Genomic DNA, 14877 nt, shown 5'->3' on the forward strand with positions numbered 1-14877 from the left:
ATGCGAGGCGCTGAAAACGTTAAAATTGTTTTGATTTTTAAAGCTTGTTACTATATTTTTGTCTCGAATCCACTTTTTATCATAACCCGTCTATCGCCCCTTATATGAAATGGTTGGAATTCTAAACTAAAAATGTATTTTTTTGGTTTCAATAGCCCTTGTAGAGAGAGTAGGAAAATGATTTTTGATATTTATAAAAAAATATGGAATGAATGAGAAGTGAAGACTGCAAAATGTATGGAAACCAAACTATGTCGGCATCAAATTGTTCGTAGGTTCACAGATCTGTATAAAATTTATATCTGTATAAATATCTTGAATAACCGTAGACTTTGACAAGTGACCTCGTTGATGTAAAATAATTGTCGAAACTAGTTAGCATACAGTACGCGCACGATCCGATCCGTTTTTGAGTTGAGGAAATTGCAAGGACTTCCTTACAATAAACGTATTTCACGTTTGTTTCATAAACTGAGTATTTTTTCTGGTAGAGTACTTACCCTCTCAAATATTTATGTTTTAAATGCCCTTAGATGGAAACAGTTGAATTATAATGATGAATGTAATGAACGATACGATGATATTTGTCGTCATCGAAATGACACACTTTTCTGTAATAATCACAATTTCATAAGAATAGCATGACCAGAAATACACATCGTCACTACTTTTAAAAAATCTCGTATCTCACGCTGCTCCTCAAAGTTAAAACGCAGTAAGTCTATATGCATTCCATACATACTTACTACAATTTTCTTTTCATTGACAGACGAAGATACAAGTTTTTTTTAAAGTAGTGTCGATATGAAGACTACACGCCAGTTTGCGGAATTTCGTTACAACTATTTTCTTCATACTATACTGTCACCGCATACAACTAAATAACAGCGCCCTCTTGACAATCCACATAATTATACTAATATAATATTATAAATGGGAGGGTGTGTGTGTGTCTGTTTATTTATCTGTCTTTGACGGCAAAACAGATTGACGAATTGACATGACTTTTTAAGTCGAGATAGTTGAAGGGATGGAGTGTGACATAAGGTACTTTATGTCTCTTTCCAACCCCCCACTCCCCTGAAATAGGGGGGTTGTATGGAGCATTCCGTAATTTTCGATTTTAACGCGAGCGAAGCCGCGAGCAAAAGCTAGTAGTCATATATTTCTGGCCAGGCTTTAAGTACACAGATATTTTCATTCACTCGTTCCATTCGCGAGAACGACCTGTAAGCCAAGGATACACTAGGGGACAAATGTCCCACGACATGTGTCGGCGACATGTCAAGCGAAGCCGGCCTTTTTCGCCTGACATATCTGGCGACATCGCGCGACACCCGATGTCACTGCCCACACGTGTCGCGCGATGTTGCCAGACATATCGAGCGAAGTCCGGCAACGTCGCGTTACATCACCCGATGTCACTGGCGACACGTGTCGCGCGATGTCGCCAGACATGTCGAGCGAAGTCTGACAACGTCGCGCTACTTCACCCGACGTCGCTGGCGACACGTGTCGTGGGACATTTGTCCCCTAGTGTATCCTTGGCTTTAAAGTTTACCCGTGGGACTTCATTGAGCACTCTATTCCCACGCCATTGAGGCGACAATCGTTTGTGGTGCTAATTTTTTGTTATGAAGAAACCAATGAAGGGTTAGTCAAAAATTTGATTAAAATTCTAAAAGTATCGTCTGATAAAGACAATCCCCCATATTTATCTCCGCCTATTATCATCACCTAAAATTAACTAGATATTGATAAAATTGTAAAATAAACGAATTCAGTGCCTAAAGTTAAAAATAACTCTCCCAGGCGATCCTGTGCCATTTCAAATTAAAAAAGAATCCAGTTGCAACATACTTTATTCAATATGTGAATTGTACATATTATTACATTAAAGGAATATGTAAATCTTAAATATAAGACAAACTTGAAATAAATACTTTGTTAATTAAACCTTTGTTTTACAATGTTGTTTTAATTTCCTTGCATTATGATTCCCAACAAGACTGGAATATTTTCCAAGTTTGTCTTCTAAAATCGTTTAATATAAATAAAATTATGATTCTATGGCAACAAATTTGTGTTACAAGATATTTGATGCTGAACTAACATTTACTATAGCATGTTTTCTGGACTCATTTGAAATAAAATAAAAAATATCAACTAAAAACAAAACAATAACGGGTCAATCCGCCGCAAGAGTAACATGAGTCACGACTTCATGGCATGTTTCATTTATTCACGATGCAAGTTGAAGTGATAATCTATCTCTAAATAAGTGATACTTTCCCGATATATGCATAGATCCTTTCATTTGTAGCTGTAGCTCAAATAAACACTCAATGAAGTCGTGACTCAAGTTACTTTTACGTGGATTCACCCTAACCCTGACCAATTGTCACTTACTAATTTTCTTAGCTCAGTCTTATTGTAAGAAATCCATCTGTTTAGGGTTTAGGAGCTTGTGCGACAATTATCCATAGATATTAGACATGTGTAGGTATCCACATGTATGATATATCTGTAGGCATCCACAGGAATTAACATCTGTAGGTATCCATAGGAATTAGCATCTGTAGCATCCATAGGAATTAAACACCTGTAGGCATCCACAGGAATTAACATCTGTTGGCATCCACAGGAATTAATATCTGCAAGCATCCACAGGAATTAACATCTGTAGGCATCCACAGGAATTAACATCTGTAGGTATCCACAGGAATTAACATCTGCAGGCATTCACAGGAATTAACATCTGCAGGCATCCACAGGAATTAACATCTGCAGGCATCCACAGGAATTAAACATCTTCAGGCATCCACAGGGATTAACATCTGCAGGCATCTAAAGTACTATAGAGATACTATTTGTTTGGAATTAACATCTGTAGGCATCCACAGGAATTAACATCTGCAGGCATCCACAGGAATTAAACATCTTCAGGCAGCCACAGGGATTAACATCTGCAGGCATCCACAGGAATTAACATCTGTAGGCATCCACAGGAATTAACATCTGCAGGCATCCACAGGAATTAACATCTGTAGGCATCCACAGGAATTAACATCTGCAGGCATACGCAGGAATTAACATCTGCAGGCATCCACAGGAATTAACATCTGTAGGCATCCACAGGAATTAACATCTGCAGGCATCCACAGGAATTAACATCTGCAGGCATCCACAGGAATTAACATCTGCAGGCATCCACAGGAATTAAACATCTTCAGGCATCCACAGGGATTAACATCTGCAGGCATCCACGGGAATTAACATCTGTAGGCATCCACGGGAATTAACATCTGCAGGCATACACAGGAATTAACATCTGCAGGCATCCACAGGAATTAACATCTGTAGGCATCCACAGGAATTAACATCTGCAGGCATCCACAGGAATTAACATCTGCAGGCATCCACAGGAATTAAACATCTTCAGGCATCCACATGGATTAACATCTGCAGGCATCTAAAGTACTATAGAGATACTATTTGTTTGGAATTAACATCTGTAGGCATCCACAGGAATTAACATCTGCAGGCATCCACAGGAATTAAACATCTTCAGGCAGCCACAGGGATTAACATCTGCAGGCATCCACAGGAATTAACATCTGTAGGCATCCACAGGAATTAACATCTGCAGGCATCCACAGGAATTAACATCTGTAGGCATCCACAGGAATTAACATCTGCAGGCATACGCAGGAATTAACATCTGCAGGCATCCACAGGAATTAACATCTGTAGGCATCCACAGGAATTAACATCTGCAGGCATCCACAGGAATTAACATCTGCAGGCATCCACAGGAATTAAACATCTTCAGGCATCCACAGGGATTAACATCTGCAGGCATCTAAAGTACTATAGAGATACTATTTGTTTGGAATTAACATCTGTAGGCATCCACAGGAATTAACATCTGCAGGCATCCACAGGAATTAAACATCTTCAGGCAGCCACAGGGATTAACATCTGCAGGCATCCACAGGAATTAACATCTGTAGGCATCCACAGGAATTAACATCTGCAGGCATACGCAGGAATTAACATCTGCAGGCATCCACAGGAATTAACATCTGTAGGCATCCACAGGAATTAACATCTGCAGGCATCCACAGGAATTTACATCTGCAGTCATCCACAGGAATTAACATCTGCAGGCATCCACAGGAATTAAACATCTTCAGGCATCCACAGGGATTAACATCTGCAGGCATCCACGGGAATTAACATCTGTAGGCATCCACGGGAATTAACATCTGCAGGCATACACAAGAATTAACATCTGCAAGGCATCCACAGGAATTAACATCTGTAGGCATCCACAGGAATTAACATCTTCAGGCATCCACAGGAATTAACATCTGCAGGCATCCACAGGAATTAACATCTGCAGGCATCCACAGGAATTAAACATCTTCAGGCAGCCACAGGGATTAACATCTGCAGGCATCCACAGGAATTAACATCTGTAGGCATCCACAGGAATTAACATCTGCAGGCATCCACAGGAATTAACATCTGTAGGCATCCACAGGAATTAACATCTGCAGGCATACGCAGGAATTAACATCTGCAGGCATCCACAGGAATTAACATCTGTAGGCATCCACAGGAATTAACATCTGCAGGCATCCACAGGAATTAACATCTGCAGGCATCCACAGGAATTAACATCTGCAGGCATCCACAGGAATTAAACATCTTCAGGCATCCACAGGGATTAACATCTGCAGGCATCCACGGGAATTAACATCTGTAGGCATCCACACAAATTAACCCATATCCCACAATAGACTTCAATGATGCAATTATCCTATGAAACATGAGACACAAGTCTTTTAAAATTTCTTGAATAACCGAATTAAAAAAGTACAACATTGTTTAAAATAATGACCTCTACAGGCATATTCCTTAGCACTGCACAAGCTCTAAAGACCAATCCCTTAAACTACATAACTAAAGTACTATAGAGATACTATTTGTTCTTTGTAGGTTTCCCATAAGGGTCACCATTCATGAACATGTTCATGTCCAGTAACACTCTGTCAGCATCGTCCGAGCCATCTGAGTCTACTTCCTCTTCCACCATATTGTTGTAATTGAGACCTGGAAATAAAAGCGAAATAAAATCCTAATCCTGTATTTAAATTTATCTGAGTGCTTGTCACTTTTCAAGTACATTCCTTTCAATTTTGTAACATTGTTGTATGTAGTTCTCACAGCAAAATAAAAATATTAATTATTTTATAAAGAACAGAAAAAAAAATGTTTAGAAGCTATATCATCATCAACAATGTGTGCTTAGACAAAAGGTTACCAATTATGTGGTAACCTTTTGTCTAAACACACATATTTCTAGGCCTTTATTAAACACTGCTTTTGTTTTTTTATTCACTGCATTTATAAGCACTCATAGTGGTGATCTCAAATAGAATGTATCAGGGTTTTGCATGTACTAACTGGAAATATGACATATTCAATTTTAAAATATATCCCTTAAGGGCCTTAAGAGTAGTAGGCCATCAGTTACAAACTGATTTATTGAAACAAAATCAAATCTCGAACTGCTCAAACATGTCACTTGAAATGATATACTCACTCAATATAGGATTAGTGACAGTAAGATTGAGCTCCTGCTCATTGCAAAGCGCTTCTTTGCTGATCTCATGAGCGAGGTCCTCAAGATCCGGGATCGCAGCACTGGTGGTGGCCGAGTTCATCATCTTCATGACTTTCTCGGATGGCGTCTCGGGCCGCGTCGGTGTCGCTTGCGACCGCGCCCGTTTCATTAGCTGCATCTTTTGGTTTTCTAGTTCTAGTCTATCAATCTAGAAAAAATAAGGTAGCAGATATTTAAAACTTGTCAAAGAATCAAGAGTAGAAGCTTAGCAGTTATCTAATACCAATGGTACCAACTAAAGGTTGTTAAATAGGAAGATAAAGCAGGTTTCAGCTACAGCTATGCTAAAATTCTTGGTCTAACCTGTAAACGGTTACGCTCCTTGCGAACTTTGGTAAGGGCGTTGATGATCCATTTCTCCTCTGATAAGAGCTGTTTTTCCTCAGCTATACGAACGCTGATGCGCGAGTACACGGTTCTCTGGACCATTTTTGTGTCGTGTTGGGTTTAGTACGAGCAAAATACAAACACCAAGAATGCAACAGCTGCCTGAGCTGTCAGCTGTGATGCCTGTGATTGTCAAGTCAAACGTCGGTCGTACCGGTGCCGCCGGTACCGTTCCAAAACAACCAATTTAATAATATATCGTAAAGCGTAGAGTGAAAAATAGAAATAACTCAAAAATCCTTTTGAATTCATAAAATTCAAAACACATCTTAATGTATGCTTTTTTTTTATGTGTTTTTGTACAATAAAGAGTTACTACTACTACTACTAAAATTTTCTTAGGAAAAGATTAAACAAATTATTTTGTTATGACTCGCCATGTATTCAGTAATATTGAAACAATACTAATTTTTGAAAAAAAGGGGGTAGATCGAAGTTTAGAATAATCTAGAATTCAATATTAACCGGTTAATCCATGCTTAAACCCATGATCTGCGCGTATTCTCTCCTTGTTCGTTGAACTGAAAACATCGTTAATTAAAATTCAAAGCGTTCAAAATGTCTTTCGATAACTGTAGCGACTGTGATGATTGCGGCCCCGGTTACGAATTTTGTTCGCGGCGCAGCTCGTTTCCCGGTGTGTTACCTTTTGATCCCTTGTCGATTGAAAATTTGATTTTGTCGGTCGTTGATAAATTCGACTTCCGCGTGATGATGACCAACGAGCGAACAAGGGATGCTATACTGGTGACCGCGGGGTTCGCTTTGGCCGGAGGCTTAATTGGAAAGATGTGCGGGGGACGAATGGGAGCGGCAGTTGGGGGAGCAGTTGGTGGTGCTTGCGGAATCGGTGTCGTTGGTGAGTAGATATTACATAATTCACTTCTCTAGTTTCTCATATAACTAATTGCAGGGGCGGCTCACTCCGCGATTCTATCGCCGCGCTGCAAGTACATGCCTGCGGCCGCGAGTTCGCGGCCCCTTCGCTGGTGACGACCTTCACGCGGCGCAATAGAATTCAATGTCGGCTGCTCGCGTGCGGTCCGTTTGTTAATGTAGGTAAGAATTTAGAATGGCGGCATTTTGTGAACATCAAAGGAGTGAGCCTTCTGTACTTGTACTATTATATATTCTGTGCTAATTGTTCAAATTATGAGAATTCACTTCTCTAGTGTCTCATATTACTAACTGTTCAAACGGTGAGCAAATATCTCGTCGATTTTTGATATTGCATATTTATTTAATATAATCAGCTAAAGAAATTGACCTCAAATAATACGTAGGTACTGATCGAAATAGATGTTCATTTGAAAAACAAATATTTTTATTAAATGGTACTTGAAATAGACCAGATGTTCATATGTCAAACTAAACTTTAATTTAAGACAACTCAATTGACATTTTTATTTTCTCAATTGTTACATATCGAGGGTAATCTTAATTCAAATAAAACCGTTTGTTGCAGCAATATCTATGCGGGAAGTGTGGAAAGAGATTCGGCCGAAGTTCGCAGACGTTTTCGACCTAGTCTACGACTACCTGGCTGGCCTGGGGATCAAGGACTACGCGAGTGCCGCCATGTTTCTGGCCAATACAAACCCGCAGACCACTGTATTAGCCAAGATGATTTTGGAGAGTTCTTCGCATATATTGGGAAAGCAGCTGGTGTCTAATCTTGGTTCTCTTACAAGTGCTTAATTTATGATAGCATAATAATGGAGAAAATAACAGACTTAGAATATTTTTTTGGTAGCATACGTTGATAATGAATTGAATAATATTTAAATTTAATTTATTTATTTTATTTGACTAATAATGACTATAACTGACATGACTAAAATATTGTTTGTGTTAATTTGTATCGTGTAGAACATGTTTTTTGAAATGATTAAATCAAAGGCTATTATTATTATATTTTGTGTTTTTCTTCCCCTACCTACTCCATTAAGACTTAAAAAGCAACCACTACTTTTGAACGGTACCGTACGTCATATGTACGTCATTGACAAACGGTCTTGTTTATTTCATGGACGTATATATATATGGACGAGACATGTTGTTCTATACATACAATTGCTTATATAAATAGCACCCATTTTGACGTTGAACGCATAAACATATCGCTGTCTCGTTTTAACTCAGCACTATAACCGATGACAAAAGAATATGACAGTATTTCAGTACGTACATAAAGTGGAACATGAATATGCGTAAATACCTAATGCGACCGAAAATCCGCCATGTTTTGTTCTGTGAATGTCATTGTCAGTGAGTTCAGGCGGTAGATGTCCTGTCAAAACGTCGCGAGAAAAGTGAAATAATTTAATTATCTTCAAAAAAAAAGCGTGATAACTGAATATATTTGCAGGTGAATGTGAATAATTACGGTGAAAATATGCCAGTGTGTAGTGTGATAGGCTGCGGCATCAGAAAGACACCAAATCAGTCATCTTTGACCTTACACAGGTACGCTATGATTTTCATCAAAAATATTGATTATTGTTAATGTTGCTGGTAAATTGAAGAATGTATTACATTATAATTAGTAAGGTTGTTATGTGCAGCTATAAGTTATGAAGAGATGTGACTTATTTTACTATATTTTTAAGCTTAAATAATGTAAACATTGCAGCTAGGGTTGTACATTTTTTATCGACTTTGATATCGATTTTCTATGATTGCTTATTACCATTTTCTTATTTTATCATGCTACTCCGCTTAAAACCAAAAATATCTTAAATTAACAATTAAAACGTATTTTAAACGTTACCAAGAAATTACCAGAAAAAGAAAAAGTGGCTGGATGCTATCGGATTAGAAAATATAAAGCCAAATGTAAAGGATATTTTTATTTGTTCGCAGGGCCGGCTCACTCCGCGTCGTTCATCTAATGGTGCAATTACAAGACAATTACATTAATATTTTTTTATTTTTAATGAAATAAATATTCTGAAGGTGTTTAGTTATTTTTACCCGTCGATTCTAGTGGCACCTGTACGAATAATAAGAACTTATGTCTATAGGTATATATATGATAAAAATGATGTTTTTTTTTACGTTATTATCTAAATAACCGTTTGAGATGTGTTTATGAAATTTGGCGCACATGTCTATCTTGCATGTCTCAATATATGAGCCAAATTTGACACGTTTATGTAAAATACTTGTTGAGTTGTGAGGGGGTCAAAAGTGGCTCCAAATGGTTCGTGTAATATAACACACGGTGCTGCTCGCCAGTTCTGTTACTTGAATTTGGCTTGACACGCTACCGCATGTCTAGAAACCTCTATTATTATTATCAAGAAAACTGTCAGCCAAAAGCATGTCAGTGTAGGGTATTATGTCAGCATAAGTGCGTTTTCACATTATCCGATCCGATATCGGGTGTCGGACCGATATCCCATACATTACAGGCGCCATCTTGGATTTTGTCTATTGAGATCCTTCCGACATCCGATATCGGATCGGATAGTGTGTAAACGGCCTAAGTAGGCTAAACTAATAACCCCCATTAGTAAGTAATTACAATATATCCGATTTAGATGATCTCCCATGCTCTCCGACTGCCAATATTATCCCCGACATAACTATACGCGACACAGATATTAAACGTAAGCTCCGGCAACTGGATGCCAATAAAGGCCCTGGCCCTGATAAAATTAGCCCTCTTTTTCTTAAAAATACATCGCCTGCAATAATAGACCCTCTTGTAATCATATTCAATAAATGCCTTAGAGCCGGGACATTTCCTGAATACTGGAAAATATCCCATGTTACTCCCATTCATAAATCTGGATCTAAATCTCAAATAAGCAACTATAGGCCAATTTCTGTACAATCCTGTATTCCCAAACTACTGGAGTCATTGGTCCATGATGTAATCTATCCTCTTGTCAAAAACAACATTATTCCACAACAACATGGGTTTATGGAACAAAAGTCGACATTAACGAACCTTCTTGTATATACAAACTTTCTCTTTACCTCTATGGATAAGCGGACGCAGGTCGACGTGGTCTATACGGACTTCCGTAAGGCTTTTGACAAAGTCGATCATATTTTACTGCTGCGTAAGCTAGCTTACAATGGTATTAAGGGTAACCTGTTGAGATGGTTTGCTTCTTATCTGGATAATCGTACCCAAAAAATAACCGTAAATGGATACGAATCCCGAGCGTCACTGGTGCCATCAGGTGTAATCCAAGGATCCATATTAGGGCCGTTGCTATATATCCTGTTTATTAATGATATTAGTGAATGCTTTTTAAACTGTAAATTTGCCCTGTTTGCAGATGATCTAAAAATATATAAAGAGGTGAAAGATCAAAGCGACTGTAGACTTATCCAAGATGACTTGGATCGCTTCCACACATACTGCCTAACAAACAAATTATATCTAGCCTACGACAAATGCGTACATATAACTTTCACAAAAAACAAAAACAAAATAGTAAATAGTTATAGTATAGGAGTAGAAAATGTCCAAAGAGTGCACCAGGTTAAGGATCTTGGGATTACTTTAGATGAAAAGCTTACCCTTGACCAACACGTCTACATAATTACAGCCAAAGCTTATAGAATGTTAGGTTTCGTTCTTAGGGTAGCCAAACCTCTAAAAAGTCTTCATCTTACCTGTTGCTATACAACTCTTTAGTTCGTCCCTGTCTTGAATATTCATCCCAAATCTGGAACCCTCATTATCAAATCTACAAGAATGCGATTGAGGCTATACAGAAACGGTTCCTGAGAGCTCTTCACTATAGACTGACCCATGCTCGAATGTCATACGATAAGCTCCTTGAGCGGTACAAAGTTAAAACTCTGACTAGCAGGCGTGACGCTCAGGATGCAATTGCTTTGTTCAACATATGCAGGGGTCATTATAATAGTCCAGAACTGCTAGAGTGTATTGGTTTCCGTGCTCCAACCTACAGGACACGAACAATATCCCTGTTTGCATTACCTAATGTGTCGAGTAACGCTGGAGTCCGTGCTCCGCTTCGCAGAATGTGTCAAAACTACAACGAAAGCCTGGTCTCGGTTGACATTTTTAATAATAACCGTGCTAATTTCAAACGCAAAGTGAATTCACTATTATGAAGTCTATAACTATGTTCCTTGTAAGTTGTCTCCTTTTAATAGAAACTATACACACTTTGCTTTAGCCGTAATGTTAATGGCCAGTGTAGACAGGTATAGTTCCTTGCCTCGTCTTATAACTGCAAGTATTAACTCAATTTTTTACTATGCTCGTATTAACACTGTATCTTTGAGTAACATTAAGTATCATATTGTTAGTGTATCTTAGTTTAGTGCCTATTAAGATCTATCATTGTATACCATTGCCCTATGACAATGCCACTCAGATACTATTGGCTATAAATCTTAGTGGGAATTGTCTCAGGATGTAGGTTGTACCTATTATTGTGTATTTCAATATCTTCTAATCTGTATGACCTTCCTATGTCTGTTTTTTTCCCCAATAAAGAAAATAAATAAATAAATAAGTATCATGAGCTAATTATCGTGTATGGACTGTATAAAACTCTTATGCTGAGGCCACTCCCTTAAATAAATGGTATTCATTAAATAAATCAAATTATAAATTCTAGTACAGTCTAAATGTAGTATGCCTGAAAAAGGGCAGCAAACCACAGCCAAATAACACAACACAAGACACTGCTCATAGTGTTCCTGCCGGTGAGTAAAGTTGCTAGAGCTTTTAACGAGGGTGCGGGCTGTTACGATCGGCAACATCAGCAATAAACTTATGTAATAAATATTTAAATGGATACTTCCAGTTTAATAACTTACTTTCATTAAAATATTTATTTACGTCAAACTTTTCGCTAGTGTCTTATTTATTTTTGTTTCGTTGCCAATTATTGAAGCCCTTATGGCGTCATAACTAATGCTGACATACAGAGATTAGCAAGCGCAAATAAGGTTTTAAAAAGCACGCTCAACAATAGTGTAAAATAGACTATGGCGATGGAAGTGCAACCGTTTCTTCACGAAGTGCGATACGATCAGACCTGGCTTGAACAAGTCTTGCTGCAACTAGGTAAGACATTGCATAATTGTACTTTTAAATAAAAGACGAAAGGAACACGGGACAAGGATCCGTCTAAGATCTGCCTGAAGGACTGATTTAGACTATGGGTTCTATGGGCAGGACAGAAGGCTGATGCCTGCTTTTATTTATCGGTATTAGCGCTCAATGTTTTGCAAAACGCTATTAACTGCCTACTATAATGTGAACTGACTATATACTAAAATTAAATTGTGGATTGTTCAAATTACCAATAATTATTTAATGGAAAAATTAATAAAATAATAATAGGTCAGCTGCAAGCCTGCAAATCAGGCTTATCATTTTATCAGCTGCAGACGGATTAATTTATAAAACTAAAAGATACATTATGATAGCGGTGCAAAACTATGACCTCATTTAAAGTGATCAGGTCATCTTATACATGTAAATGATGCAAACAAACATGCAGTTATAGAAACTGGAGGATTTTTATAAATTTCTTTAATATAGGTAATTAGGTATTAGGGGGTTGTAATAAAATTGCTAGGAATCTTTTTGCATTCTTTTCTATTGTATTTTAAACCATGTTTGTACCAATTACAGTTTGCTATTGTTCACAATTTAAATTGTAATTTTCAGGAGACTTGTTTGAAATCCGCATAGTATGGAACAGTGACACCGCAGTCTTGACAGGGGCATTTGCTCTGGCCGGGGGGCTGGTTGGAGGGTATGCGGGCGGCAGGATGGGGGCTGCGCTGGGGGTCGGTATCGGCGGTGCAGCGGGCCTTGGGGTCTCTAGTAAGTATTATAAACTCTATTTGTTCAGGATAGTCAGACAGACACGTGCAATCAAATTATTGCAATAACATGAGAATCTATAAAAGTAGAGGTAACTTACTGAGAAATAAAAATAAATATATGAGTGGTTCAATTATGAAATGAAATGAAATGAAATGAAATGAAATGAAATAAATGAAATGAAATGAAATATTTATTTTCCAAGTAGGCATATTACAATGCGCTTATGAACGTCAAATAAAACTACGCCGGCTCTAACCCTACGCCTCAGCCTCGAGAAGATTTCAGTCCCCCCTCAGTTTGAGGAGGGTATCCACTATGGGACCGGCAAGAAACTCGGCGGGCCACTTCTTTTCAAAACATTACATCTTATAATTAACATGCATTAAAAAAAAAAAAAAAAAAAAAAAAAACAAGATACAATTTAATAAGCAAAAGTATTCGTATTGGTATATGAAGTTCCTTTTAATTCTTCTAGATGATTAATAGAAAATAAGATGGGCCTAAATAAAAATAAAAGTATGAAAGAGAATTTTAACTACTATAATAATAATAATAGTTTATTTTTCAGGATATTGATAAAACCCTGCTTTTTCAGCATATGTCTCCCTTCGAGAAATCTGGGCTTCAGTAAAACACCAGCTCAAAGAGATCCTGTTCATCATCTTCAACTATCTCCGACGCATGGACCCAGTGGACTACTACCACGCGTTGGAGCTCGTCCTAGCCTGCACGGCTAGTCGGAGGGAACTGGTGCTGACTTTATTGGACTTCATCGCTTCTAAATTAGGGAAGGAAGTGCTATCTAGTATTACTGTGGCGTAGGACTGGAATATGGATTAAGTAGAAGGTTGTGATGTGCTAATGTTGAAAATTTTAGCTTTGTGATTAAAGGTTTCACTGGTTCATGACACTAGTTTATTTGTAGGTATGTCAAGAGTTGCAACATTGCACTTTATTAAGAGTTGCACTACTTGCACTAGGTATTGTTTTTCTAAAAGGTTTTTTAAACGTGATGTGGACATCTCTGTAAAGATGTTGATTTATAAAACCAATGTTCTAAAATATAACAAAACCATGTTGAATAATCTCATGTGAATTTAAGGTTTTAATGGTGACTTATTGAATACACTTGTTTGTATAACTGATTTTGGCTATTTTTCCTTCTCAGCCATTTTAAAATACTCTATGCCTATTCGGTAAAGAATCACTATTTTTCGAGCCAGGCAATGTTAGGTAGGGTGGGCAAAGTTGCAGCATTTGACGGGACTGAGATGTTTGAAGTGTTAGATGTCAACTTTAGCCAGTCTTCTCCAAATCCATGGGATTAATTAACTATTTTAGGCAAACGCGACTAGAATTTTCTGCAAATGAATCATCAAAGCGGGATGTAATTATTAGGAAAACCTTGAACATTAATCTTCTGGAAAAATGTTAAAAGGTCAATAAGAACAAAGAAATCGGTTTTAACTGTTTTATTCAGTGCATGGTCATAGGAACAACATAACTATGAAACTATCACTTTTCTAATCTAAGCCAGTAGGCCTAGCACATGATGGCCGCGGGAGTATGTCGCCGCGACATAGATGACACGTCTTTGTCTAATTGTATTAATGGCATAAGGACAGGTAGTCTATCTCGCGGCGACTTACTCTCGCGGCCATCATGTGCTAGGCCTGCAGGAGTCCTTAACCGGTGGGGCGTATAGACTATCCCCCTTATTCATAAACGTTCACTAAAGTTATCAAACCGATAAAGTTCGTTTGTCCCTTTCTATCACACCAATAAGGGGACAAACGAACTTTATCGGCTTGATGACTTTATTGAACGTTTATGAATAAGGGGGTATAACGCTAATAAAACCCGTAAATTAGTACTTTATTCATATAAAACTAAAATGAAGGTAGAAATAAATATTTTAAATTACAGATAAAGGTTTAGAACCCCTGTTCTAAGGTAACGTTCA

General features: G+C 37.8%; 3 protein-coding genes across 3 annotated transcripts; 2 read left to right on the forward strand and 1 right to left on the reverse strand.

The window, feature by feature from the left end:
• Positions 1–3468: 3468 nt before the first annotated feature.
• LOC125232418 lies at positions 3469–6180 on the reverse strand. Its single transcript, XM_048138076.1, has 3 exons — positions 5996–6180; positions 5612–5840; positions 3469–5118 (listed from the first exon to the last, which is right to left on the reverse strand). The coding sequence occupies exons 1-3, from the start codon at positions 6119–6121 to the stop codon at positions 4988–4990; spliced, it is 486 nt and encodes a 161-aa protein (XP_047994033.1). The 5' UTR covers positions 6122–6180; the 3' UTR covers positions 3469–4987.
• Positions 6181–6542: 362 nt separating this feature from the next.
• LOC125232409 lies at positions 6543–7993 on the forward strand. Its single transcript, XM_048138064.1, has 2 exons — positions 6543–6938; positions 7545–7993. The coding sequence occupies exons 1-2, from the start codon at positions 6638–6640 to the stop codon at positions 7775–7777; spliced, it is 534 nt and encodes a 177-aa protein (XP_047994021.1). The 5' UTR covers positions 6543–6637; the 3' UTR covers positions 7778–7993.
• Positions 7994–11909: 3916 nt separating this feature from the next.
• On the forward strand, positions 11910–14059 carry LOC125232438. Its single transcript, XM_048138099.1, has 3 exons — positions 11910–12143; positions 12753–12911; positions 13510–14059. The coding sequence occupies exons 1-3, from the start codon at positions 12065–12067 to the stop codon at positions 13734–13736; spliced, it is 465 nt and encodes a 154-aa protein (XP_047994056.1). The 5' UTR covers positions 11910–12064; the 3' UTR covers positions 13737–14059.
• The last annotated feature ends 818 nt before the right edge of the window (positions 14060–14877 follow it).

Source organism: Leguminivora glycinivorella, chromosome 1 (genome assembly GCF_023078275.1).
Source record: "Leguminivora glycinivorella isolate SPB_JAAS2020 chromosome 1, LegGlyc_1.1, whole genome shotgun sequence".
NCBI lineage: Eukaryota > Metazoa > Arthropoda > Insecta > Lepidoptera > Tortricidae > Leguminivora > Leguminivora glycinivorella.